The sequence below is a fragment of the Cladophialophora psammophila genome (assembly GCF_000585535.1).
Source record: "Cladophialophora psammophila CBS 110553 chromosome Unknown aczJe-supercont1.14, whole genome shotgun sequence".
NCBI classification, from domain to species: Eukaryota; Fungi; Ascomycota; class Eurotiomycetes; order Chaetothyriales; family Herpotrichiellaceae; genus Cladophialophora; species Cladophialophora psammophila.
The window spans coordinates 105,193-133,095 of record NW_006912935.1 but is presented as its reverse complement, the minus strand read 5'-3'; the positions used below and the strand labels follow the sequence as shown (position 1 = coordinate 133,095).

The 27,903-nt window shown below is 50.4% G+C and overlaps 9 protein-coding genes across 9 annotated transcripts; 3 read left to right on the top strand and 6 right to left on the bottom strand.

Annotated features, from left to right (window-relative positions):
- Positions 1–2,287: 2,287 nt before the first annotated feature.
- On the bottom strand, positions 2,288–4,298 carry A1O5_08592 (uncharacterized protein; the record flags this gene model as incomplete). Its single annotated transcript, XM_007749174.1, has 5 exons — positions 2,288–2,721; positions 2,781–3,550; positions 3,597–3,813; positions 3,866–4,019; positions 4,071–4,298. The coding sequence occupies 5 exons, from the start codon at positions 4,296–4,298 to the stop codon at positions 2,288–2,290; spliced, it is 1,803 nt and encodes a 600-aa protein (XP_007747364.1).
- Positions 4,299–5,044: 746 nt separating this feature from the next.
- On the top strand, positions 5,045–5,566 carry A1O5_08591 (uncharacterized protein; the record flags this gene model as incomplete). The annotated part of the gene is made up of 1 exon (XM_007749173.1): positions 5,045–5,566. The coding sequence occupies one exon, from the start codon at positions 5,045–5,047 to the stop codon at positions 5,564–5,566; it is 522 nt and encodes a 173-aa protein (XP_007747363.1).
- A 1,856-nt stretch (positions 5,567–7,422) lies between these two features.
- Positions 7,423–8,385, bottom strand: A1O5_08590 (uncharacterized protein; the record flags this gene model as incomplete). Its single annotated transcript, XM_007749172.1, has 2 exons — positions 7,423–7,615; positions 7,661–8,385. 2 exons carry the CDS (start codon positions 8,383–8,385, stop codon positions 7,423–7,425), a joined length of 918 nt encoding a protein of 305 aa, XP_007747362.1.
- Positions 8,386–10,719: 2,334 nt separating this feature from the next.
- A1O5_08589 (protein kinase C substrate 80K-H) lies at positions 10,720–12,611 on the bottom strand (the record flags this gene model as incomplete). Its single annotated transcript, XM_007749171.1, has 2 exons — positions 10,720–12,392; positions 12,500–12,611. The coding sequence occupies 2 exons, from the start codon at positions 12,609–12,611 to the stop codon at positions 10,720–10,722; spliced, it is 1,785 nt and encodes a 594-aa protein (XP_007747361.1).
- A 772-nt stretch (positions 12,612–13,383) lies between these two features.
- Positions 13,384–14,370, top strand: A1O5_08588 (uncharacterized protein; the record flags this gene model as incomplete). The annotated part of the gene is made up of 1 exon (XM_007749170.1): positions 13,384–14,370. One exon carries the CDS (start codon positions 13,384–13,386, stop codon positions 14,368–14,370), a length of 987 nt encoding a protein of 328 aa, XP_007747360.1.
- A 2-nt stretch (positions 14,371–14,372) lies between these two features.
- A1O5_08587 (uncharacterized protein) lies at positions 14,373–16,676 on the bottom strand (the record flags this gene model as incomplete). The annotated part of the gene is made up of 1 exon (XM_007749169.1): positions 14,373–16,676. One exon carries the CDS (start codon positions 16,674–16,676, stop codon positions 14,373–14,375), a length of 2,304 nt encoding a protein of 767 aa, XP_007747359.1.
- Positions 16,677–17,710: 1,034 nt separating this feature from the next.
- Positions 17,711–18,524, bottom strand: A1O5_08586 (NADH dehydrogenase; the record flags this gene model as incomplete). The annotated part of the gene is made up of 5 exons (XM_007749168.1): positions 17,711–17,791; positions 17,845–18,047; positions 18,123–18,328; positions 18,397–18,413; positions 18,468–18,524. The coding sequence occupies 5 exons, from the start codon at positions 18,522–18,524 to the stop codon at positions 17,711–17,713; spliced, it is 564 nt and encodes a 187-aa protein (XP_007747358.1).
- A 250-nt stretch (positions 18,525–18,774) lies between these two features.
- A1O5_08585 (uncharacterized protein) lies at positions 18,775–20,295 on the top strand (the record flags this gene model as incomplete). Its single annotated transcript, XM_007749167.1, has 1 exon — positions 18,775–20,295. The coding sequence occupies one exon, from the start codon at positions 18,775–18,777 to the stop codon at positions 20,293–20,295; it is 1,521 nt and encodes a 506-aa protein (XP_007747357.1).
- A 406-nt stretch (positions 20,296–20,701) lies between these two features.
- Positions 20,702–27,705, bottom strand: A1O5_08584 (uncharacterized protein; the record flags this gene model as incomplete). The annotated part of the gene is made up of 3 exons (XM_007749166.1): positions 20,702–26,734; positions 26,782–27,080; positions 27,135–27,705. 3 exons carry the CDS (start codon positions 27,703–27,705, stop codon positions 20,702–20,704), a joined length of 6,903 nt encoding a protein of 2,300 aa, XP_007747356.1.
- Positions 27,706–27,903: the final 198 nt, after the last annotated feature.

Genomic DNA, 27,903 nt, shown 5'->3' with positions numbered 1-27,903 from the left:
GGTCGTGAACCTAGCCACTGTCCAATCCTCAGTTGACCGCAACCTCGATTGGGGGGCACGCAATTTCACAGGATAATTGCGACGACGCGACCCCGTTCATTCTAAATGATGGCTTACTCTTGACTGATGGATTGGCTGTCGGCAAACTCCCTGGATCAGTAGCCGCAGTACCCGGACCACTTCAAAATCTTCCTGACGATCAGGTGAAAAGAACATTCACAATTGTGGATGGGTATCTTCATGGGGACACAGATGATGTTGGCCCAGAACGGAATAGAGATGATAGCACGAGAACAGGCATGAGCACGAACGCGGATTTATTTAGTAGGTAGAAGGTCGAAGGTAGTGGTTTTATCTATTACTCTCTCTCCTGCGTACTCGATCCTACCTCCTCCCTCTTGCGTACTTCACCCCTCCCAGGTTCACCTAGGCGAAGTAACGACGAGTTCTCAGAATACTATGCCTCTGTGGACAGTGAATATGTTAGCGATCGTCCTATTACAGGAATGACACTCCTATTACAGGAACGTCTCCGGAGCGACAATCCTGCGGACCTATTGCCGTTCCTAAGCGGCGATCTCTGGTGGTATAACAATCTGGAATCGATGGTCAGTTTCAGGAGAACTCTTCTGTTCGCAGGCTAATCTGTATATTTAAACGACGAGGAACGCTCTCAGAGAGAAGATCGATAGACAGGAATAGACATGGAATCGTTGCCAACTGTTGACCTGTCGATAGTGCAACCCCGATTCTTGTAGCAATTAAGGTCACCTTCTATTGTAACAAGGCAAAGTGGCCGTGCTGTGATGGGCTGTGCTGGGCTGGTAGGGCGATGGCAGGGAGGAAAAGCTGTCTAGTCACATGTCAAACCAAAATGGGCTGGCAGAAAGGGGGTGCGGAACAGTTTACAGTGCTGGCAGAGTGCCATTCTTTACAGTTTTGAGAGAGTATCATGAATTCCATGGCTTTTTGGCGCCGTCTACCTAATTCCTGGGTGTTTTTATCAGTTCTATCCTGTTCCTCGATGCTGCCGCTGTGCTAGGTGTTCGTAGCCCTAGCCGCTGCCCCTCTGGGTGGTGTTGGTGGTGGTGTTGTCTTGTCAGTATCAGCCAGAAACGCGTTCTCGATTCCCGATCTGCTGGACAGGCCTCTGTGCGTTGTTGCACGTGCACGCCGAACCCTGAAGTGCTCTGTTATACTATAATAAGAGTTCGCTGCTCACAAAACTCCCTCACATTGCGAAGGCGGATTATCAAGGAAACAGACGTCAATCCCCTCGATTCGCCTTGGCTGGTGAGCTGGCGTGGCTGTTTTAGTTCTGAACAAAGAAAGAGCAAATGGAGCAAACTAGATAACACGGTTAGGGTTACGCCCAGAATACCTTGCACTGATGTCGCGGAGAGCAATTTCATTCGATATGCGAGGACATCGAGGATATTTGTCATTCGCTGCCATGGCGCTGGTGGGTAATCTCCAGGTTGAAGGTGAAATGGCAAAAGTACATCGCACCAGCGGTTATAAGCCACGGCTTGGTGAGGCCTAGAACCCTCATTAACATCCGCTTTCATCTCCCTTCCAACGTGCGCTGGGGAATTATCGTGAGTCCATGAGCTGTCCCGAAGGGAAAAGCGTCACAGAGAGGGTGCCGGCTTGAATCTGAAATGCTCTCAAGAATGCTGTCAACCCGGGTCAGTGATTTTTGGGTCATGATGGCCGACTGGTCCCCAGCTGCACGAGGCATGACTTTCACAAGGCATTGGCACGATGGCACTACGCATGTCTTTTTGATCCCTGAGCTCGTAGACTTTTGGGTGCAAATTTGCGCTTGTTCCTTGCGCTCTCTCTAGAATCGCACCTTCCTTTTGTCGAAGGACATGTCGGCCGCGAATGGCTTGCATTGGTAAATTTCCATCTTTTCCGTTGCTGAACACCCATTGGTACCACACAACTAAAGGCGCGCGAAGGGAAACGAACGTGTCAGCCCGATATGGGGAGAAGATGGTCGGAATATCGTGCCGTTGGAGAAGGCAGAAGTCCATGGCATTGGTGTCCCAGAGCCTATCAGATCCTGGGCATGTTCCGAGATCACTTGTAGGCTAGCAGAGGCAATGAAGAGTGCGCCCGACCCGTCTGCACTATTATGCAGCTAATCGTGTGTATTGAAAGGCAGTACCCGGTCCTGTCAGGAGGCCGGCTGGTTCCACAGTCCTCATCAGTTCCACTCGGAGCTAAGATCACACAGCTTCAGACCAAGCCCATCTGTTTTGGAGGCTAAGCACTATCCCTCTTAGACTAGTAGCTCCTCGGTATCCTTCAAGTCCTGCTTCCATCCATCTTTTCTCAGGTAGTAGCTCAAATCCATATCCTTCTTATCCCTCTGGGTGGTACCATTACCCATGAACCTAAAACGATTCGGTGAGCAATATTTGATGTCAAAATCTTCACCTCGCTGGGTGCTCATCATGTCCTTGAAATGCATGGGAGACCCAGCCCACATAGCTGTGACAGGGCCGTCAACCTTGTTATTCTTGTACCAGGAGCGGCATGGACTGGTGTAGACGGTCCGTTTGAGATACTCTTGTGTATAGACATTGAAGTCGTCGACGGATCCTTGCTTTGGTTCGATACTGTGGATTTGTTCACGAGCGATTTTGCGGATCCAATTGACGGCATACATCCCAGCCCACTCCATGGATGGAATGAGACTGCCATTTCCAACCGCTGTACGACATTAGCATTGAGTTGCGCGTTCATCGAGTCTAGACTCGTCTGGAACTTACGGGCATTAGGTCCCAAGATGAAAAAGAGATTGGGAAAGTTTTTGGCACAGACACTCAAGTATGACTGAGGGTCTTCGCTCCATTGCTCTTTCAGCAGTGCTCCATTTCGACCTTTGACCGGCCACTTTTTGGCCCATGAGGTGTCGAAACCGGTGGCACAAATGATGGCGTCCACTTTATGTTCGGCACCGTCGGAGTCAACCACCCCATCAGCGGTTATTGCCGTTGCTGAGTTGAAGATGGCATTCACGTTCGGCTTCTGTAGTGCCTCGAGATACCCGTCCCCGGGGCTGAGGCGACGACAGCCGAATGCCCATGTAGGGATTAACTTTTCTTGCATATCTTTGTTACCCTCCATTCGGCTGACCATGATTTGTCGAGATTGGGCCTGAAAGAACTCGTGCTCAGGTGTTCCGTACTGCAGGCCTCGATAGAGCTTGTTGAAGCCGTGCTCAATCTTTTTGCGATAAGCAAGCAGTTTGTCCGGGTCTTCAAATTCTTTCAATTCTTCTTCCGAGTACTGAAAATTACCCCCGTCCCTAGTGTGCTCAGCAGCGAAGTTGGGGCTAATCCACGTGGCAGAGCGGATGAAGGTTGTCATGTGCTTCACAATCGGTTGCAAGGATGGAACAATCTGGATCGCAGAAGACCCATTGCCAATGACAGCGACCGTCTTACCTGTGTAATCGTAGTTCTGGTCCCAAGCTGCTGAGTGGCACAGGTGGCCCTTGAATTTCTCCAAGCCAGGAATATCTGGCCAATGCCAGTCACTTTCCAGAATGTTAGCCACGGAACTGCTGTCATTGATGTTCTTACTTCAGGACGCCACTGGCGTTAATTACCACATCTGCATTGTCACGTTTGATATGGTCACCCATGTCAACCTCAACAACCCACTTTCCCTCGTCCTCGGTCCAAGTTGCACTCAATACCTTGGCATTGAACACAACATTTTTCTCGAGGTCGTACTCTTTGGCCACATTTTGGATATAGGAACGGATCTCGGGGCCTTTCACGTAATAGGAAGACCATTCTAGCAACCAACGATGTCAGCAAAGCTCGCATCCAGCAAGGCAATGACTTACTTGGGTTTGGCGCCCATGTAAATGTGTATATGTGCGCTGGAACATCGCACGCAACTCCTGGGTATTGATTCTCGAACCAAGTCCCGCCAGCTTCAGGATTCTTCTCGTAGATGACATGGTCGCAATATGTTTCCATCTTGTAGTCATGTTGTATCTACGTCCAGATATGAGCACGAGCCGTACTTGCCAACAGTGGGAACCTGACCTTGTGAGCAACCATTAGGCCCGAGAAGCCTGCACCGATGGTGATGACACGCATTTTGCGAGGCGTGTACATTGGAGACTCCATGATTGGAACCCAATTCGCTGGTTTTGGCAGCGAGTCTGCCGCCGATCCATATTGACCGTGGATCCACTCAAGAGGTGTGGGCAAGGCTCTAGCCGTTGAGCCGTTCATGGCGCAGGCTTCTTGAGCCGCCGAGTTATCATACATCTTCAGAGAAGTACTCTCAACAAGCTCTGGATAGTTACTGGTATGAGGGAGGATTGAGCGATGATAAAAGTTCCTGAAGGAATTGACGAAGGTGGATTTATAGCTCTTTTCAGAGCCTGATGTTTAAAGAGCCTTGTTTTGAGCAGTCTGCCTTCATCCACTCACATTACTACCTTACCTTCACGGCAGCATTCCGCATAGCAAGACAGCAGAATAATGAGAGGAGATCCTGTAATGAGAAGGCCTGCGGACTAGAACAGGGTCGCGTACGGGCTGGTAATGCCGGCTGGCCCTTCCTTGGCTTGAATTGTAGAGGAATTATCCCGCTGTCAAAATGCTACCTTGCAAGACTCTCCATATCGAAGACTGTTTAATCCTGTCACTGACGTAGTCCGTCAAGAAGTAGCGCGACAGGACACTCTAATGAGATACAGTAAAGAGAGCATATTGGCAAGGAAAGATACTGTCTCCACCAAAACTTGGGGGTGACTAGCCGCAAATGGTAATTGGCTTTGAGCTCCCAACCTGCGGGGTACCCAGGTCGAAGCACGTCTCTGGGGGATCCGAACGACCTCCGATTCCGCCATGCGGAATTAGGATGAGAATTGCATCTATTTAGATCGGTCTTCATTCTGCGGATTGAATACATATTTCTTCTGGGTGGCCGGTGAAGAATATTAATCTTTCTTGCATATACCCTCGATCTCCCTCCGTCGCATATCTTTCAGCATCTTCAGTATCCGACCATGTCAACAGTCTCTCCAGCTCAAGAGACGCTCAGACGCTCTATGCTGGGCCATGGAGCGTGGATGCTGCTGTCCAGCCTCGTGGGTGGCCTAGGACTCTGGTGCTACATTCTCGGCGGTTTCGAAGTCGTGCCAGGCTATATTATCAAATTTTCTCTTCCTGGAAGCGAGCCTGGCTGGGTTCGATGCCATACTGGACCAGTCGCGAATGCCCTGATGGTGATAGGCACAGCCCTTGCAATTCCACATCTTGACCTGTCAGATCCCCTCGCCGACAAGCTAGGCTGGATAGTCATGATGGATGGTTGGTCCAACGTGGGGTTTTATTTCTTTGGCAATCTTTCACCAAATCGAGGGCTGGCCTTTGGGCGCAGCCGTTTGGGCCCTTCCAACATCTTCTCAGTCCTCGCCCTCGGTCCGGCCTATTTCTTCGGTGTCCTGGCCATGGGCGCATTCGCGGTCCTCGGTTACCATGCCTTATACGCTCCACGAACCGCGAAACCAATCAGCAAGTCTCGCTGAAGGCATTCCTACCGATCATCTGACCGCGTAAGAGTTTCGGGTGGACTATATGGAAGAAGAGACTAAGAAAATTGTTGAACAGATTGGTTCTACTGTTGTACCAGCAACGGATCAACAGATTGCACGTATGTTCCTGTGTGTCCATGTTCTCTCTGGAAGCGTTGCTTGTCGTGTATGTTTACACGTTAGCCTGTAAACAAAAGATTTCTCCTGAGACTGACCATCGAATCCAGATTGTTATGCCACCAGAGATCGCCATTCCTACACGGCGATAGAAACGCAAGATTGTCACCCTGAGGACATTCCCGAAACAGGATCAACAGGGGGATCATCAACATCTACTACCAACGCTCAAGGAAGACGTATTCATTTCAGGAGCAGTGTTCTAGGGCGAAGTATTTACAGACATTAAATAGCCATCCATCCCAAAGGGATCATTCATAGTACAAACTAATGATCTTGCGAAAGTAATTCGTGGTGTCCATGTCTCCAGCAGATTGACTCTATAACGTTTGATAGCCATTTATGACCACTTAGGCCACCACTAAGGTCGTATCCCTCTACAATGAAACGCTCTCGTACGCCTTGACACTGGGCGGGTTTGACGCGGTGGGCTTCTGAGGGGGTTCCTTGACCTCCAAAATAGATGAGCTTGGTCTGAAACTAATGAGGACTGTGGATGTTGCTGCCTTACTTCAACGGCGGCCAAACTTGGGGTGTTATGTAGAAGATGAGGCTATCAAGGATTGAATTATTCTGTCTTCATAGGTTGCCCTGAGCTTTGTGCAACTATTCCGACGCAAGCAAGTCTTTTGCCGTTTGCAGAACGGGAGATGTAACAGGACACCAAACTTAGCACCAAAATAAATGGCTACCATTGGTCCGTGTAATCCTGTTAATTCTTATGTTGCTTTTGATCGGTCAGATTTACGCGATTAGTAAGCCACTTCTCCTTGCACTGCGTTATTATGCACAGGAGGCACTTCACAAGGATACGCAGAAGGGGCAGATTTAGTGGTGTTGTAAAGTCATTCAGACCATTGAGAGCATACAGATAGAATGGGATAACACTACGCTCTATGTACTGATACTATATCTCATCAGTGGGAGGCTGTCGACGTTTCAGAGCTCTGGCTATGCTGGGGAGTTCTTTCTTTACGTCGACGCGTCGTTTCAACCTATAGTAACAAACCTCTTACGGCAGAGCTACATAATATCGAGTTAATAGGCCCGTAGCTAGCTCGACTAGTCTAGCTCGAACACGAGGAGAGGAAATGTCAGCGGACGTGTCTTCCGAGCAGCTCGCTAATTAGCGCAAATGTTCGATTCACTGAGGACGCTACTGAACCCCTCAAGAAGTCGCGTAGCTGGAGGCAGATTGCCATTTCTCGCACCGACATGCATATCACACCAGCAGCAAGATTAAAAGTGGCTGAATAAGGACTAGAAGAACCATTTTGGTGAAATTGCTTATCAAGGCGACTTCGCGGATGTCGACTCTTTGGTAAAAGCAATCGCAAACCCGATCTTCCGATGACCTCCATAGAACCACCCAATGAAAGGAATTTCAACAGTCTACGCCGATGCACATCATGCTTTAAAGCCGACGCCTTCGGGCCGAGAGACACAAGCACTCCGATCGATCCCGATTATGCGAGGGCGGGTTCCTTGTCCTGGCAGTCTAACGCCTTGCAGGACGAGATGGCCATCTGCACGCGATAACTAGCTCTTCGTTTACTGTACCATTTCCCCACCCGAGATCTAAGAGTTAATGAACACAACTAAAAGGACCAAACTTAGTTATTGCCACAACCAGTTCTAGACTCAAGAGCATAGAAGGCGCGTCTCAAGACTCATCAAGACACCCAATCATCTCCCTTTCCCAGCCCTTTCTGCGCTCTTTCGAGTTTCTTACTGATGACTCTGCCTAGCCAGAGATCTTCGGTTCGGTCCAATCCCTCTTCAATGTCATAGGCTTCGCCTCCCATTACAAACAGTGCCCTGCCATTCAACCCGGCTTTGGAATTGTCCCAGTCAATACCTCCAACACTTCTTCGATGATTAGTCTCCGTATGTCCCTCGGCTTCATCATACCAGACCGCCCCAGTTCCAGGCCCGGCAGCCACCACACCGCAGATTATCTTAGCGATGTCTGCTGGGTCATTGACGGGGTTTCCGCCGGCCATCCACGCATCTTGAATGCCAGCAACCATTTGGGTAGTAGTCATGCTTGGACAGACAGCGTTGACGCGCACGCCGAAGGTGGTAGGCGTCCACAATCGGAGCGATCTCATTAAGCCAAGAATTCCATGTTTGGTGGCCTGGTAAACAAAAAGTCCTGGCGTCTCCTTGAAGCCGGCTTGGGAGCTCAACATGGTCAGAGAACGGTCTGTGTCGCCCCTGTTGCGAGCAAGATATTGCAGCGCGATGTGACTAAAGTACAACGTGCCTTTCAGGTTGACGTCAACCACTAGATCAGGTGGTGGATTCTGAAGAGATTCTATGCCATCCGGTTGGAACCAACCTGGTTGCTCGATCACTCCGGCGTTGGCCACGGCGTGATCGACACGACCGTACTTTTCGAAAGCAAATCGAAAAAGGGCAAGATTGTCTTCGTACTTAGTGACATCTGTATGAAAGTAGTCACCGACAGACGTCTTGGGTGGTACGATGTCACCAAACACCACTTTCGCTCCGTACGAATTCAAGAGAAGGACCGTTGCGGCTCCAATACCGGTTGATCCGCCGCTCAAAACGAAGACCTTGTCAAAAAGGGCGGCCAACGACAAGCTCGGATGGCCTGGATTGAATCGAGCCATCGTTACTTGCTGCCCGGAGTGAGTTGTTTTCGAGTTCTTCGTTCCTGATCAAATATAAAGTGCGGACAGAAATTGACGCGGTAGATATTTCCCAATTCCGCTGGGCTAAAAGATCGTAGCCTTAAACCGTATATTTCAACCCCTGGAGGATAGCACCAGGACTGTGGATACATGTTTAGCTTCTTCGGATGCCCTTAGCTTATCGGCTCTTCATTTCGGACATGAGCACGAATGTCGGAGACCCAAAACTTACGAATTTGATGCGGAGTTTAAGTTTGGGAGTCTGTTAGATTTAGGCAGATGGAGTACTCGGTACTAAATCAACACGGTAGTGATTTTGCTTTGTTTCTTACCAGAACAGCTGCTGGCTAGTGAGACATACACTCGTTCCAAGTTGAGACTTTCGGAGGTCTTGTCGCTTTCTGGCCGCTTCGGACAGCAACTTTCGGGAACGGACACCACGTCACTAAGACAGAAAGTCCCAAGGCAAGGAGCGAAGATTGACAGGAGTCCATTCAGATGTTTTAAGCAATACTGTTTTGAATCGCTTAGCATACGGGAAATCATGTGTATTGGCCGCTTTGGAATAGTTCCGTCAAGTGTAGTCACTAGCCACTTCCCTTCGTCTTCGTTCCATACTGCAGCGGAAACCCGCGTGCTAAAATATGTGTCTTTGCGCAAATCTCATTTGCCAGCGACGAAACGAAAGCAGGCCCGCAGCTCTACGGAGCCCGGGAATCTTCGACAGATTTCGGGGTCTGAGAACTCATAGCGAGGGATAGTACTGTTCACGTGTGCTCCAGGATAGCGATTCCCATATCGTACTCCTCCATATCCAGACGCAGAGTGAACCAATTATGGTTTATATACTTCCCAACGTAGCCTCCGCAGTTGATAGGGTCCAGCGAAGCTGCCACCAACAAGGAGGGCGTCAATCTCTTCGACAACCTCGTTTCAGGCACTTTTTGTTTAGTGGATTGCTGGCACCCATTGTGCCAGAGAGCGTAATAGTCAGACAACTCATGCAAGGGAAGATGTCGACAAAGAGGAAGGACAAAAGCTCGGATATTCAACTGGATGAGATCATACTGAAGCACTGGACACGAGCGATGATGAAGATTGATTTCTCGTTACGGAATTGTGGTTGCGATGTCCCGAACACGGCAAAGTGTTTTGCTTTCATCTCGAGGGAAACCACGGGGCACTGCACCTCCAACTATAACCCCTTGAAGAGGGTTGGACATGAAGCTGTCCTACCTGCCCAGTTGATCTTTTCGATATTGAGATTAATACGTACGGGCAACGGTTCCGAAAGAGTGGAGTCTTTTCGGGCATTTTGAGCATCGGAAAACAGCACAATAGGGTGCCCCAAATTTATCGGCTCTCCATAGCACTCGCTAGACGTTTTACGTGGCGCATCGGAAAGGACATTCCGACGTGTCTCTGTTGGCTGAGAATTTCATGGCAGACACGAGCCGAAGGTTATGCAATTCCAAGATCTCCGCTGCTCCGGCTGAACCTTGGCGGTTGATCTGGACCACAATCCTGGGATTAAGAGCGATAGTTAAGCTGTTCATCCCTTGGGCCCATCGCGTTCGGCTTCAGCAAGTTCCGATACGAACTGACAGCTCGTGCTCACGAGCTCAAAAGCTGTTCTACACAGTGGAGTGGAAGTTTGGATATTCTTATAAGGGTGAACACTGTAAAGGTTTGGAAAGAGCTCTGTAGCAAGCCAGCCAGCCTAGTGACAAGGAGGATAAGTCCAAGAAGAGGAAAGAAACAAGGAACGAACGGCGCTCCCGTAGATCGTACGTTGTCCTTCCCCATACAGTCCTTTATTGCATTCTCACCGGTTCGTACGTTAATCCTTACTTGGAGGCGTCAGGTGTAGTTGAAATTATATTTCAATTTAGTGTGTTCGATCGATAGGTGGCAAGATTAGCCCCCCGATATGCTGCATAGGAGTGCTTAGGGAGTGTTTAGTGATGCTCAGCTAAAGGATCAGTCAAAGCTCAGGTTAAAGCGGCCTTCGCTCACCCCTTAGGATCAAACCGTATCATAGCAATTAGGTCTTTCGTTCGCGAGTAATCTAGGTAGTGAGGCTAGTGAGGCAGCACTAGTACCTATGTACCACGCCTAGTCAAACAACCTGAACTGATCAGACCCGAGTCAGCTCAGCGAGTGAATGATGCCATGACTACTCCGATAGAGCACAGCATACCACCGCACAGCCGCAGTGAATACGAGTATATTCATTGCACGGACCCAACTACCTCGGTGCGGAGTACCCTGCCTCTAGTCGTGATATGAAAATGCCATCGTCGACAAGATTTGTTACAGCTCGTCTTTCCTCGTCTCCCCCCCATGTTCAACCTTTGCTTCACTATTTTTCTTCGGGGAGGAGGGCGATTCGCACACCGCTGCGGTCCCAACCTCCATGCGGTAGACGCACTTTTCGCTCTCGCTGACTTTCCAAATCTCCTCGTTTTCCGAACAGGCAAGAATGACCCTCGTGCTCCTGTGCGGTCCGTTCCAACAGTGCTGCCCGTTCTCGTATTTCATGACCAATCTCTCGCCCGTGCCCAGTCCCTTGCCATCGGTGGCTGACGGTTCATCGACATATTCCGTGTCAAACCCCACGAAATTGCCCATCCCGGTGTGAGCCCCTCCTTTCTTGGGCTTTTGCTTCGTCGAGGACATGAAGCACAGCTCGTATTCATACTCGCCGCTATCCTTGGAAATGCAGGTATCTTTCAACGCGCGGAAAATGCCTTCGGGACCATAGTCTTTCTCGAGATCCTCGCGGAACCGGTTGATGTCGTTTTCGGCATTGCGCACGTCCCGTTCGGCGTCGGAAAGCGTCTTTTTTGCGTCCTGCACGGCCTTTGACTCTTGCGCAGTGGCAGAGGAGTCACTGGACGTGTCGGCTAAGATACCATTTTCAACCAGGACCTTGCGGAACGAAGAAAGGGTCTCATCGAGCCATATGCGGAGCGATTGTGGTAAGTAAGCGCTGAATTGGTAGAGCGCCGCCACGTCTGACTCTGCCTCTGCGGATGAATCGTCCTCGAACTCGGCCCAATTAATCCCGTTTGTCTCACTGTCTTCCACAATCACGGCGTCGAGGTCGCGGTCCTCGGCCTCGGTCCATGTATCATCCGTGTCTCTCGCGGCGTAGTCTTCCCATCCGCGAACGGCGCGTTTCACCCCGTCATCGTTGAAGTTGGGGTTATGTTCGTCCTTGAGCGAGGCGAGAATGCCTTCTAACTCGGTGATCCGCGCGACCATGCTGTCTCTTTGGGACCTCGTCTTGTCTAAATGGCTCCTCAATTCGTCGATTCGGGATTTCGCCAGGCCGACAAGGACGCCCATCTTGCCGCCACCTTTCCCTCCAGCTTGTCCTCTTATGACTTTTAACTTCTCCCTCCTCTCAACCTCCTTCAGATTCTCCTCAGCCTCTTTGACGTTGATCTGAAACCCTTTCAATTTGATCTCCGCATCCTCGATCTTCATCTCGACTTCCTTCTTTAGCCGCGCGGCCTCCGCCGCGAGTTGGGATTTCCTCTTCAACGCCGCCCTGAGGCTCTTCTGGCGCGCCTCTTCAATTTTCCTATGCTCTTTGCCGATCTGTTGGCACCGATCTTCACACTTGATGCCCCCGACACTAGCCCACTCATCTGATCCGTCACAACATACGTCATAGTCGCATTTGCCATCGTTCACGCTCTCAAACCTCAGATATGCGGGGACGTGGCCTTTATTTTTGCAGTAGAACCCCGGTAACGCAGGCGTGCTGTTTATCGACACGCCGGCAGGTGCGTCTGGTCCCGGGTGGTATTGTGGAGGAGATAAGGGTGAGAGATAGGAGCATGCCGAGGTGCCCGGTTCATCTGAGCCGTCGGGGCAGTCGCAGAAGTCGTCATTGACGCGGGAGAAGGGGATGGAGATCGAGGGGTTTGAGATGCATGTGAAGGTATGTGGCGGCGAACCCTTGTAGAATTTTGCAACTATCGACCCCCACGCCCATTACTTAGCCATTTGGAACATCTGAGAGCCATAAATGAAAAAAAAAAGGACTCGGGAGGTTGCAGAAGATCGAGGGACATTTTCTTACATTCAGGACCGACGCCTCGGGGCCGTGACGACTCGGACGCCCTTGTTTCTGCTGCCCAAGACGGGGATACGAGCAAATAGGATAGTATGAGTAGTTCTGACCTCAGAATCATGTTGAGATTGTGAGAAGAGGGTCAGTCCACAGGCCGGGTCTGTACGGAGCACCTGTGTTGCGGTCTCTGTTTCAATATGAAAGTTGTCCGCAATTGAGATCGGGCCACCTTCCCCAGACAAGCAGCTCCTCAGGGGTTGATGCACGTCACAGCCTTGTGACGTAGACGTCTCCTTTCTTTCAGCCTCTTCGTTGCCATTGGCATATTAACAAAGGAATGGCTCAGTCGACCACATCTCTTAGGGGCAATGCAGATTCGTCCGCCAGTGCGTCAGCCATGTTCGGCTATGCGTGTCTGTCATGGTTCAGGAAATTGATGAAATAAACTCTGACTGTCGATAAAAGACAAATATTCCCCACAGAGGCACAATACAAGACGGCTTCCTGGACAAGAACTCTGCACCACTGGTTCGTGTTCAACTTGAAAATTCTATTATTTGGATATGCCAAGTTGAACAGAGCTACAGCCTGAGCTTCCGGTCAAATTGCAGTTGAGGGATCTACCGCCCCGTCTTGACCGTCCCAGTCCCATGGTTCCAAAATCGCACAATCAGAGGCCCTCAGAAATAGGTCCTCAGAAATTCCCATATAAGTTGGCTCTTCTTCTCCTCTGACCATTTCTACGCCAGATGCTTTCCACTCCATATCTCTTGTTCCATCATCTCTCATCTCCCATCTCAACTAACCACTATTGTCATTCCCTTGTCACTGTCGACCAGAGAACCACCGTCACCATCAAGACTTTTCTGTCCTCATAAACCTCCCTCGAAAACATGTACACCACCAATGATACTCCCCACAAAGCTGTTGAGGCTACCGCCCTCGCCAAAGCACTGATGCGAGTCGCCCGCTGTAACGCAGCCTTTATCGCCGATAGGACCCCCCACGGCATCAAGAGAAGTCACCAGATCGCCTTTGGATCGGAACAGAGCGAGTATGGCCATCTCGGCAATAACGACGAAGACCGGAAGCCTGAAAATGCCAGCCTCTGTGTGAGATTACGCCCATGCTTAAAACCGGAGCCAGCCCTACATACAGTTCTGACCAAGAAGACCGTCAGCTTCAACAACCAGGTTCGGCAGGTGCTGTTCTCTCAGGACGGTATGATCGGGGGTGAGGAGGCTTTCATGACCACTCATCTCTCTGGTGTCCCCAGCCTTAATTGGCGAATTTCATGGTTGGAGAAGACGATCCAGCTACGAGAAATGTGCTTAAGGAAGGCTAGGGACGGATGTATGCCTGCCTGCAGTATGCATTTACAGCATAGAGAGTCCTCGAAGAATATCCCCACTACTTGGGAGCAGGACACCAGTGACAGTGAGGATGAGACCAGCTCGATGACGAAGTTGCTCATAAACATGACATTAGCGTCAGGTGTCGACCGCGAGGGAGAGGTCGAGGTCCGCCATCTTCTCGTCGGCAACCTGTACGATCAAGCAGTCCAGGAAATCGAGGGTGTTGTCCAGCAGCGATTATCCATCCTGACGAGCGACCCGGTGCGCAGTGAAATCAAATTTCTCTCGGAGCGCACCAAGTGGAAACTTACTGAGCTACTGCAGCACTTGGGGGTTATATATCCTTATCACTGTCAGGCGGGGGTGCCGGACGCTCGTCGAGACCGAGATTGGGCTGAGGTGGACGCCAAAGCAGAGGCACTGTTTGCTTCGTGTGCGAGTCCGTGGGTGGTGGAGCAGCTGAGCGAAATTATACAGCAGTTCAAGAGGAAGCTTGATAGGAAGATAAGGTCAAGCGGTCATTGACGTCACACCATGGTCATGGTTGTCTTCTTTGAAAGGAAGGTGGACTCTTCTGGCAGGGCGGTCAGGTATTCATCCTGGGAGAGCTCGCAAGGGTCACGCCGCTGGCCGGGGTTGGTGACTGCGTATCTGTAGCCTTCGCACCGAGCAATACCAATTCTCTTCCTCTTGTCGCTCTCCTTGTCCAAGATTATCCAATAGTTCAGTTGCCGCTGTTCGAACCCATGGGAAACCAGTAGCAACAACTCAAATTCCTCCTTGAGAATGCGCTCATTGAGGGTTGGGTCGGAGAATGCTTCCCTGTCGAAAGCGATGCTCTCTTGATCCTCAATCTTTCGAAGGTCTCCAGTCGCAATTTTCAGAGTTGCCGAGAAGAATGCTGAAGGCTGGTCGCTGATAAGGTCGCAATTATCGTCGGGGAAGAGCTCGAGGGGGCCGTCCAAGACGAACCAGTAGTCGTGGAGCATGACTGCCTGGGTGGGTTTCATAAACCGGACTTTCACCAGGTAGCTAGTGATTTGAAGGTGTTGTCCGGGTTGAAGTTCCAAAAACTTGCTTGCAGAGCTCTGTGCGACACCATTCTGCCACATGCTAGTCAAGGTAATCGTGCTGCCATTACTATCAACCACGCTGAATGATGCGTGGACGTTGATCCCTGAGAAATCCGCTATGTAGTCCTGAGGATTGCTCCAAGTCATATCAACAACGCCGCGTGAGGAGAGCCACGACCACGTGGGAAATCCGGGGCGACGGGTAGTTCGCGGAGGACCTGGTGTCCTTGCAAAAGCGCGGTCCTGGCCAGCCCAAAAGAGCCCCAGCGCATATCCACTTTCGAGATCTGTCTGTCCATGTCGACGTTTCTTCGCCTCCAATGCGATGACTCCGCAGAGAGAATGTAGACTGCTCCTGCGCAGGACACCGCGAAATGCGTTGAGAAAGTCACTGTCGAGAGACAGGTCCCTGATGGTATATTCACGAACGTCCTCGGTAATTTCAAGATCGTGAGCATTCGTTCCTCTCAGCCGAAACAGCGTAGACCGCAATGCATGGATATCTAGTCGACAGTCATTGAATTTTGGTAGGCCTTCAACCAAAGTCTCATAAGCGGACGAAGTTTGACACACAAAATGCCATTGCTCCGAAGTAAAGAAAAGGCATCTGCGAGCCAGTAACGCCTCTTGATATGTCCAGCCTCGACTGCTCCACCTAGAGGCTTGTAATTGCTCGCGAAGATCAGAAATGTTCGTGACTAGAGTTGTGTCGCCAGTCCTTAGAGCAGGTTGAGGGATTCTGGGAGTTGAAACTCCTGGGAGTCCAGTATCCGAGTCATCTCCCAATGCAACGAGTACGAGGTCTGCATTGTTGTACACATAGTCCATCTTGTTGATGAGGCTTTCTTTTGAGATTGCATCGTCTTGATCAATACAAATTGCGTCGACCCATAGATAAGTGCCGCCGAGGTTGATGGTGGCGAAGATCGCATCTCGTATTGTCAGGGGGAGGGAATGTACTTCCAGAGGATAAGCTGTTTCATCTGCTCTTCTTATCGCTCCAGGTTGCACAGCGCCCCAGCAATAACTCAATGCGAAGTAGCTCATATCCGTCGAGCCGTCGACAAGGGTTGGTGGGTTAGTTCGGCAGTCGATGAGTCTTGTCTTGATAATTAAGGCAGGGTCCATTTTCTTGCAGCTTGGATGGCTTGACCGACACTGCTGTAGACTGCGGATGATATGATCGTATTCGATGATGCTTGGTTCAATATGCCGTGCATATGTAGTGCCGTCTGCAAAAGCCCAGGCGCCATTTGGGCCCTGGCCAGCTGGGAAGATGAGGTGTTCTGACAAGGGCCCTGGTCTCCATGTTTCAAAGGCTTGCACACTTGGGCCAGACCAATGCAGCTTTAGACACTTATGATAGGAACCACGAGATTCCCGGATCGGGGCATTACGAGAAGAACCCTTCTTCCTGCAGGATTGTGCCAGAAGATAGCCTTCGGCAACCTCATCAAACGGACATTGTGGTTTGTTGAGGAAGACAATCTGTGCCCAAAAGACACAGCAAGGACATGTCGAACCGAGCATCATTCGATCGAGCCTGCCAATGTCGGCAACTGCAGTCTCTTGTGAGCTCGGCTGAGCCTTCAGCCATTGGAAGATGGCATCAAAGTTGATGCGTTTGCACCGTCCGCAGAAGGCGCGATTTGGACTTTGCTCGGCGGAAGAATACCGGAAACGCTCGACAGAACGGAATCTTTCTTCCTTTTCCCTCTGCGAGTCGCGAATAGTGACATTTGTTGATTTGTCTGTCATGTTTCGAGAAAAGAGAGGATGGAGGGATGGGACGACAGTGACACATTAGATTCAGGCGAGGGAGATGTGGCGCTTTTAGTTTTTTGATGTTGAAGGGGCACAGCCTTGCACAGCCTCACACTTACACAGCCTCGCCGACCCACGTGATACCTACTCCCAAGACTCTTTGCCGCTGATCTTCACTATCGGTTTAACTCAACACTCAACGTCCTCTGTGTCTCGTCCCCAACTTCATACTTGCTTTTTCTGCCTGGGAGCACCCCATAACCAAGAACGTATCTCCCTGAACGCATCCTTCACGGCCTTTTTCACGATAGACATGGTAGCCCTTCGCGTGTTGGCTTTACGATACGCATGTGGAGCAGACCTCTCGTGAACCTTATGGTTGCGAAAGGGGTTATCTGGTGGACTGGAATGCCATAAGCAGCGACGGCGGGACCATGCGCGCGATTGTACACTTCTGGAGTACCACCAACGTTGTAGTTCGTGTTGCTGTGCTGGACTGGGTAGCCCGCATTGACCGGACACAACGGTGGGAATAATGAACACTTCACTGGCGGCCATAACTGGAGTCGGGTCAACGAAGGAGAGTGACAATCTAGAGCACAAGCACTTACTGTCTCCTCAGTTGGCCGAACTGTAGCTCACATCAACATTAGCCTATTTATTCTTCCCTATTTCTGCCCGCTTCTTGGATCAATTGTGAGGTGTGCCTTGAGAGGAGATTCCAACCATCACCGCCTTCGATCGAGTCAGGCATGCATGAAGGAAGGCAATAGCAAGGTTGAGGTAGCAGATTTTGTATCCCGAACACCGACAGTGAAATTGTCCCATTGGGATAAAGCTGTGAAGAGGATCGGGAAGGAACAAAGACTCGAGGAGATTGTTCAGCAGTGGATCAATTCAGCGCCGATGCCATCCAGCCCTCTTTCTTGATCACCTGATATGCCTTATGTACAATCGCGAGAGTGGAAGCAAGGAGTGCCTATTTTGGATCTCGCGCATCTCTTTCAACTCTTCGCGACTTCTAGCTCTCACTTGCCGCTTTTTGATAGCCTCTCAGCTTCCAACTCCCGCTCTGCTTGCTGGTAATACTTGGCTGTGTCCACACCGTGCTAGAACGCATCAGCTCGTCACATTCTTGCCCGTCCAATGACACTATACTCACCTGATTGTGGTTAACGAAATTTGCCCATGGTACCACATTTGCCATCAATGCTGAGTATCTGCTGTTTCGCGCCGCGACACCTTGCATGTATGGAGTGAGGTCCGACTTGCCATAAAGCGGCTCCCCCCTCTTCACTTTATCGACCATCTCCCTCATATCCATCTTGACTTCTCGCTCGTTTTCCGTCCAGCCGTAGAACCTCACTGTTATGCGATGGTCTTTGTTAGTCCAAGCTCAACCAGATTGACCTGCGTATTCGTCCTCGAGGCAAAACCTACAGCAACTCCTCTGGTATACCAATCCTGCGCCTGCTAATATACCAACGGCACAACCGAGTCTGAAGGCCATGGGAAAAGCACCTCTGCCCGCAAAAGAGGGAGCGTATCGTTCGGTCATGAGCATGAAAGCCGGAGCTACGGCTGCCATTCCGGCTCCGTATAGCCAATCTTCTTTCCTTGCATATCCAAATGCTCTTCTCCAGTGGCTGAAAGTTCGTTGCGTCAGTGACAGGTCATAAGGAGCTTCTAAACGTGTGATCAAGGAGGGACGTACGGATCTGTATCGATAATCTAGCGGAGATAGGTGTTAGCTTTCATTCTGTGTCTCGTTGTCGTTTGACTCACCGGGTAGTCTGTGTTCACCCGCTTGGGCGGGATGAAGACCTTTTGCTCATCAGCCATGGCTGTAGCGACAGTCCTCACTTTAGAGATGCTCCTCAGCATTGGATGTCGAGGTTCGACGAGCATGCGGAGCTTGAAGTGCCAAGGAGCTAGATCAAACAAGGGTTAGTTCAATTTCTTTCAAATGACGTAGTCACGACGCGTCCGAAACTCGCAGCGCGTAGAAGCGCGTTTTTCCACGGCTCCATTTGCTCAATCCAACTCACCACCAGACACCTCTTTGCAATACTGAATAAGACACTGCAACAACATGGCCGCTGATTCTCTCACTGCAGCAACCGTTGATAGCCTCCTCAACCTCGATAATTCTGACTATGAGGATTCCTCTAATCATAGACCACCGCGGCGAGATCGTGACGACAGCCCAACATCGAGCCCCCACGGCAAACGAAAAGCAATAGACGATCTCGATGCAAGCCTAGGGTTGGACGAAGAGGTCAAGGTCACTAAGAGAAGGAAACCGATTTCAAAACTCGACGAAGCAAGGCTCCTTTCTGCACCAGGAATCCCAAAGCTGCGCGCCGATGCACGCTCTGGGAAATTCTCTAAGAAGCTACGTCTCAAGGGAAAGGGACATGAATTTTCCGACGTAGCGCGGCTGTTGAATTACTATCAGTTGTGGTTGGACAATTTATACCCGCGAGCCAAGTTTGCCGACGGGCTGCAGTTGATCGAGAAAGTCGGGCACAGTCGACGCATGCAAGTTATGAGGAAAGAGTGGATTGATGAAGGGAAGCCAGGATATGTCAGAGATAGAGAGGCAAAGAAGACAGGTGAAAAAGAGAAGGAGGCAAATAAAGAGACAGATGATCTGTATGCTGGGGACCGGCCGGTTGAGAATGGAGTGGACCAGGAGGCTCCCAGCGCTGCCGTCGGCGCCGAAGACGACTCTTTGTTCGTTCCCGACCTACGCACCGGGGCGAATAATGGAAATGATGATGGTCTTCTTCCAGATGGTGACGAGCTCGATGCTCTATTAGCCGAGCAAGAGACTCGCATCACTATGCGCCCTGCATCTGCATCGAAAACCACAATAAACGACGATTCCGAAGGCGACGACGATCTTGACGCGTTATTGGCTGAGCAGGAAATGAAGCGTGCCCACCCTCTCCCCTCTACATCTGAGTCTGCACCGGCAAGTGCGCCCAAGCCAAAGCCCTCGCTTTTCGGCGGAGATGACAATGACGATGACGATGAAATGGACGATCTAGACGCCCTGCTTGCAGAGCAAGAAGCGCGCATTGAACCCGGCACAACACAGTCGAAACCGAGCAGCATACAACAACCGTTGACAGCGCAAAATGAAGAGTCCACTACTTTTATAGCAGATGACGAGGACATTATGGTCCAGGAAGACGACGAATTGGACGCGTTAATCGCCGAGCAAGAAGCACGCCAAGGTGTCACCGACGAAGCATCGGAACCGTCCTCGCCCACAGTTAGAGCTGCAACTCCTCGTCCCGCATCGGCTGTCGTCGAGGGAGCCGACGAAGCCGACGGTGCGGACATGTTCTCCTCATCGCCTGTGCGAGGTACGGCACCAATAGGTCCAAGCTCCTCTCAGGAACATGAGGAACAGGCATCCATTGATCCGAATTCAAGCCTCCTTGCGCCTCGAACGCAACTAACTATAGCATCCAAAAGCGAAAACGCGCATGTTGACGACATAGAAATATCCGAAACCGGCACCAGCGCTGGAGCAGAGAAGGATGAGTCCCAGGGTCTGGACGCTGGTGACATGTTTTCATCTTCGCCTGTGCAAAATGAATAATTGGACGGTTAGTCTGCCCCTGTCTGATATCGATGCCGCCATGATGGATGTTTGGAACGGGTACTATTTAGTTTAAATGGGAGACCTTTCTTTGTCGTCGAGGAAGGCATTATACGGTGCGGAGAACAGAGAAAAGAGATGCCAAACAGATGAGATTTGCTTTTCGTGTACGGATAATGAGTGCAACGCATGATAGATGCCCCAATTCCGAGCCCCCAGTCTTCGCCGGTAACTACTCCCAACACACCTCGATCACTGAATCGGTAAAAATGACCTTTCTTGATCTTCGACATCTCTCCGTCCCTGCAGTACAGCAATCGTGTAAGTGAAGTGATACCAGAAATGCCTCGTAGCAAAGGCTGTCTGGTGGCTTGCGTGTTTGATTTGATGATTTGGTGATGATGGATCAAAAGAAAGCACACCAGCCAATGTACATCCTACACAGGTTGCGGTAGTCAGTGGCCCTAGTGATCATCTCGTCGACATAGCCGCCCACACTCAGGGGCACCGACTCTCCAGGTAACATGCCCCTGACCTTGGCGCTGACGCCTTCAAGCACTTCGACAGGTGTGCTCGGCACGCCGGGGACGACCTTCTTCTTGCTTCGACCGGCCGAGTTGATGAAGTCCGTGGTGGGATCGTGCAGGAAGGTTTCGAGGATGGTCATGAGGGCGTCCTCGTTGGATCGCAGGAGCGTCAGTGTGATTTCGCAGCACTTCCTAAACGGTCCTTCGTAGCCGTACGCGCCCATGGCGTCAACCATGTTGTGCGTCAACCGGAACGGGACCATCTCGGGCTTTTCAAACGTGAGACCCTTGTCGAACAGACAATTGAAGTCCACGTGCAAAGTCCCACCATTGTCTTCTTCAAAGAGGATGTTCTCGCCGTGCCGGTCCCCAAGGCCCAAGACGTGGCCGACGATCGACATCACCGCAGCGGACCGTGTATATCTCAACCGCGCATTGAACCACGCGCTGGGATCGGGGAAACTCTCAACAAACCATTCGTGAAATACAGGTGGGAATTTCTTGAGGACTTTGGTCGTGAAAAATTTCGCCTTCTCGGGATCGCCCGAACAAGATTCATCCAACAAATTCCGAATCTCGACGTAATTCGGATGGATCGATTTATCCTTGTACAGCCTGAGAATGATATCTCGGAAAGTCTTGAGGTTGTCCACCCACTCAATCAGGCCGCATTCTTCGTTCATGGGGATAACGGCATAGGTGCGTATATAGAGTCTTCGTTTTGCGGCGTCGACGTCTCGCTTGAGAAACCGGTTGATCATGTTGTTGAATTCCATGAGGCGTTGGTCTTTACGGAGATCGTCTTTCGGTTTCGCGAGAACCGAATACATGTTGCCATCAGACCCACGGATAGTAAGTTTTCTGGGTCTCTGGAGAGAGGCCAAAACGAGAGCTTCGTCGACAAAAGAGCTGATGGTGATCGGTTCTTTGGCAAAAGGACGGAATGCTTTAAGCTGTGAGGGCTCGAAGCTTGTGGGCATGCTGGGAATGAGGCACGCTTGATTGGGGACGACCAGTTTTGAAGGGGCAATCTTATGGTTGAATCCCATTTCTCTGCCTAGGCTGATTTTCGTAACTTTGCCTTTGATTTCGTGTTCAGAGACGCGAAGGAGTTCTTTGACGAACTTTTGACCACTGTTGAACATGCTCCTGAGCTCGGCTGCGGATGAGTCCTTGCTGGATTTTTTTGCGACCTCGACGATTTTACTGACAATACCTAAACCTTTTGTAGCTCGCTCTTTCTGTTGCGATTCGACCACTGCCAACAAGGTCCACAATGCTTGCTGAGGGAACGTTCTCACAACCTTAACGACAATACTGGTGAGAATCTCACAGACGACTTTGTTGGGATGGCATATCCGAGCAACGACCTGTGGCAGAATAGTATAGAGCAAGACTGACTGTAAACGATCCGTATACTTCTTGATCTGATTGTTAGTTTCCTCAATGATTCGTTTTCGTTGTGCCGCAACCTTTGAGTGAAACTCGGCGCTACCTCGTCGGTCATCTCTCGGAAGGTCCATTCCATCTACCAGCTCAAACCAGAGTGTCAGGACTTTCGGCAGGGTTTGAAAGACGTATTTGCTTCCATTGAAAAGCGATCGTAGGTAGTTTTCGATAACATGTTTCGCGGTTTCCCCTGTCAGATATGTTTGACTCTCTTTCCCTGGAGGCATTGCTCTCTCTGAGTCAAGAACTTTGTTGTAATAACGGCCAAGGTGATACCAGCCTTGTTCGCCTTTGCTGAAGATTTCTGTCGCTTTCCTGAATGTCTTCCTGATGACTTCCGATTGGGTTTGACCGGCTTGAGCCAGCCATTTCCCGAGTAGAACATGTGCCTTCGCGGTGACTTCGTTTTGAGAGTGTCGCTGTTCCACCGTCATTGTCGTGAGGCCATTTTCAGCTACAAAATCATGGGCCACGAACGCCCCGGACTCAATGGCCCCTTCAAGGGTTTGAATAGCCTTCCGGTGATGCCCTTCCAACCACATTAGTTTCGCCTGTTCAATTGCTGCAGATTTGTCGCCTAGTACAGAAGCCTTGAGAACAGCATTGAAAGCTTGGGTGGTCGAACGTGCTTTGCGAGCCAGTCGTGCGCTCGAGAGCCATGCGGTTGCAACATCGTTTGAGCCAAACATGTCTGGCCTGAGGGACATTACGGCGCGGCGAATTCCCAATAGATACTGTTTGTCGCCAACGTTCGATCCCAGCACATCGAGACGTCCTCGTAGGGTGTCTAGAACGACAGCACGATCTTCCTTGGGGCTTGCCGCAATTAACTGAACATCACTGAGTACATGCAACCTCAGCAGCGTATCATGGCTGGCTTGAAATGAAGAGATGCTGTTGGGATTCAACTCGGAGGCGGTGTTCCGATACATCTCGGTAAGAAGCTGCGACACTCTCGCCGCATCTTTGTTATTAACGGCCAGCATTATTTCTGCAATCTGAGACGCAAAATCATGTCCACCCTCTGGAGGAATGTAGCTGGGTAGTAGATCCCAGCGGCTTGTTGCCCATGCGGCCTCGAGTGCATAAGGGGCCAGCAGAGTCGTAGAACTGCTGCTGCGGCTCTTGATGCCGTCAAAATGATGGAGGAGGGCGTCATACTGCCCGGATTCCTTGAGGCAAGCCATCAAGTTCTTCTGTGCATCACTATCGTCTGGAGAAGCGACGAGTTGCATCTCATACCAGCTTTGAGCAGCAGTCCATCGACCTGCCTTCTTGTGCTCCAAGACTTGCTGTTCAATGTCGAGCACATGCATGCGAGAAGAAATGCCCTCAATACCGTCAGGTTCATCGATCTGAGCATAGATGTCTTGCAGTCTTTGGAGCTCGGCTTCAATGTCGTCCTTCTTGCATTTGCGGATATGCTGTTCCCAATGAAACAGCGCCCGTGAGTAGGATCTGCATTCCAAGGCTCGTCGAGCTAGCATGTCAGGGGGAATCTGTTCTAGCACCCGATCGATACTGCGTATTTGGTCCGCAGCTTTGACCAAAAGCAGATCATTAAGTCCACGATCTGATTTGGCCAGAGCCATGGCATACTGTTTGCGCTTCTGTTGTTGCCAGGTAGATATGTAGTCAAGGATTTCAAACACTGTCTGGCTGCATAACTTGATGTCATCCTGCACTCGTCGGTCATAGTCGTCGAGCGACTGGCTGAGAATTGAATTGACCTCGGTTATGATATCTTGACTGTCCTGCTCAATGCCGCTCACTATGAGATTGACCACAGCATACGGCAGAAGGAAAGTTGGAATGGAAGCATCTTGACCATGGATGATGCGGCAACATATGGAGAAGATAATTTCGACATTGTCTCCCGTACTTCTGTGAAGGAAGTCCAATGTAATAGTTCGAAGCCAGTCGCGATGCTTCATACCCGGCGTAAAAAGAGGATAATGACTCTTTTCAGGAGCCCGAACTTCCTGCACCGTATACTTGGAGCTCATGAACGGCGTCAATACGTTCTGGGTAGATTCAGGCAGCTGATTCCACAAGCTTGTCGCCAGATTTCCGGCTTGGTTCGAGGAAGTGTCCTGCCTGCAAGAGTTCAAGAACTGCTGCATCGCCCAACCAAGGAAGCCTTGAGCTCTAGTTGTGTTCGCAGACAGGAAGGCTTTGACCAGGACGTGCTGCAGGAAGAAGAAAATCCACTCAATGACCTCGTCTGCACTTACGAAATTTGCCAACACGACCATTGTCTTGCGATCTCTCAGGCTTTCGATCTTGCTAGCATCCATGCATCCTATACTGCCCAGGCATTGCCCGCACAGCCTTGAGACCTCATTGCTTGTGTTGAACTTCACGCAACAATCAAGCAATGCACGAGTCAAATCGGCAACAAGCTCATCTGGTTGTTCCCTGAGGATAGATCGTTGGAGGAGATCCTGTTTCTGATGCAAAAGTGGTGCTAGCTCAACCAAAGCTTGTTCGACGACGGCAATATTCTCATCTTGTAGTCTCTGGACGTAGGCAATGAGTTGATGACGCTCGTCCATCTGGCCCTTCAGAGCCATGATTTCAGACTCGAACTTGCTCATAGCCGGGATTGAAGCTAGTGATGGCATTGTGCTAAATTGATCTCGCACGATGTCTGTATGGTGTTTGAGCAGATCACCAATGAGGTCATGTGCTAAACTCTGGGATGGGCTGTCAAGTGCATCCCAGGTTCGGACAATAATTGCCAGAGTCTGATCAATAAGAGGTTTCAAGTCGTCTCTTTTCAGTGATTTAGTCATGGCAGCCCAGGAGGTAAAGGCAGCATCGCAGAGTTCGGGGACAGCCAACCCAGATCGGAGACAAGCACAAATCTGAGGAAGAGCTCGCACAATCCGGGTTCTGCCGAGCCTTACCACCTCACCAAGTGCAGCAAGGCATCGCCTTTTGTCGACTTTGGATTCCTTTGCCTCCAAATCATTCAAGAGGACAGTGAAGTGGGTGACGATTGCAAGAACATTATTCTCCAAGAAGGTTCCCATGCTATCACTGCGTCTCGTGCCAGTTGATTGTCCACGCTGGCGAGCTACTAATTGCGCTAATAGTTGCAGAGCTTGATAAATCCTAGAAGATTTGCCTTGACCACTGTCTCCGATGGCTTTTAGAAGTTCGCAGGTGATGTGGATCGGGTCCAAGGCCACCCAATCCGCAAGATCAGTCTTACCAAAGTCTGCAGATACTTCTGACAAGATTGAGATGATGGATTGTTCCGCTTCAGGAAATGGCTGAACAAGCAGGAACGACAGGATGGCAATGAGATTCTGTCTCTGTGTACACAGGTCGAAGAGAGTAGTGGATTGGCCATTGACCTCAGCGAATTTCTTCATGACATCCTTTGCTTTGTGCAGGACCAGATATGGAAGTGCGAATTCGGCAGCGTGCCCCATCAAACCTGTAATGTCCATACCCAGTAAGTCAGACAATTGATGTGCAATATTGGGTCGAGACATCAGAGACTTGGCGAAGACCACACCGAGTGTCCGCCAAAATGGCCGAAAGAGGAGCCACACTGAGACCTGCAGGGATTGGGCGAGATGCTGAATCTCAGCATATACCAAACCACTGAGATACGGATTTGTGTGGCCAAGGTACTCCACGAGTCGGACCAGAATGATATTTAGTTCTTCGTCCCCAACAACTTTAGCTACCTGTGTCAGAGCCAGGACTGCAGTCTCCTGCAGGGAAGCATCTTCTTTCTGCCATAAACTGTCGAGATAGTCCAAAGCTGTGATTCTGTTTTCCCTCGTAAGAGATAAGTCGTGATGCTTTTTTCTCATCACGTAGGCTTGCAAAGTTCTGCCTGCGACGATTCTGAGGTCTCTGGAGGAGCTCTTGAGAGATTGGAGGCACCAGTCGCCAGCGGGTGTTTGGCCAAGCTTCAAGTCTTCAGTCGAGTCTGTATGCATGATGATTCGACGAAGAGAAGACATAGCAATTATTCTTGCTCGAGAACGACGAGAGATGCTCTGAACAAGGGAAACCAAAGTCTTAAGAAGTTCTCGGTTCGAAGGGGGAGATTCATCGGGACCTGTACTCGCTGTTTCGAAATCCTCATCACACTTCGGACAATGGCGATCCAGAGAAGACGCAGCAAGCTGGCACGTGGTCAGACCAATCAATTCAAGTGCGTTGCATTGCTTCTCTTCCGACAAGCGTCTGAAGTTCTCAGACGATGTTTGATCCAGTCCATCAAGGTCGGGAACAGCGCAACCAGTCAACTCTGCTGTTAGTCTGCGGCAAATTTTCTGTTGCAAGTTATCATTTATCAGCCCATCCTCGTCATTGGTGGACAGCCGCAATCTCTTCCGTGCTCGATCGGTATCAGGCCAAACCTCGTACAGGCCTTTAGACAGCTTTCCTGGCGGCGCAGGAGGTGTGATGCTCAAGATGCGAATTTCGTGGCTGAGATTCTGGGAAGTGGTAAGCAGTGGTAGGCCGATATGTGCCACGAATTTACCTCGGAGTGATCGTTCCCTATTAAAAGGCTCTCATTTTCGTCGGCAAAAAGTCGGAATCGTGAGAAGACTTTGCGAAACTGAGCTTTGCCCTGTTCCGATTCAGACTGTCTGGAGACCACCTTCAAAACATGGGCCAAGCCGAGGAGCAGGTGTTGCAAGGAGGGAAATTTGAGGCTCGGAACATTGACATCAAGACCATATGTGATTTTGGAAATGGTTAAAGCGAAGTCCTCTCCATCGATGACTATGGCCTTGTGCGGCTGAGCGCTTGGTAGCGACTCGACAACGCCAAGGACGCCTAGTTGAGGTCAGTGCTGTTCTGACTAGAATTCAATGATGTTGACTGGCTGACCTGATACGCAATTCCTTAAGAAATCAAGAACGATATCAGACGAGTATGTGGTTGTGCATTTTCTGTCAGCTTCCACCATAGAACTGAACAGCTCGAGAACAACATCCCTGACCACATTTGCCTGGGCGGAAGCGACCAACGGCAGAAGTGTCGGGATCAGCCAGGAGTATAGAGGACAGCCATTCCCACCTGTGGTCCTGATTTGGGGGTCTGACTTCACAAAGATAACCTGAGGTGATCTTTCAATTGCGACTTGAAGAACTTCAAGGCAAGTTTTGAATTGAGAATCCGCCCTACCTGTCGCGGTTGCGGAGCGGAAAGGATCTTCTTCAAGGACGCGCTCGATGCCAATTTGAAAGACGATACAGATTAGCTTGTGATTGACGGAGACATCGGCACCCAGATTCGGTTGGCCTTGTTCATCGGAACCTAGTGCTTCGGCCAACAGCTGATTGAAATTGTCTTGATCAAAATCAGACACTCCGTTTCCGTGTACAACATGTGTAGCCAGTATAGAGGATGGCGGAGGCTCGAAGCCATTGATTTGGCGTGCAGCAGGCACTGGGGCCATGAGCTCTCATACAAGCATGTCGGATTTGCAGGGAACAAATCAAGGACGCGTCGATGAAGGAAAAAAGATGTGGCGACAGGAATGGCATGTTACGCGTTAGACGATATGCATCACCGTGGAAACTGCCATTCGCGCTGACAGAGACTACCGTATTCCTTGGCACGGAATTTCAGTAAATCCGGCGTCGCCGGAGAGTCA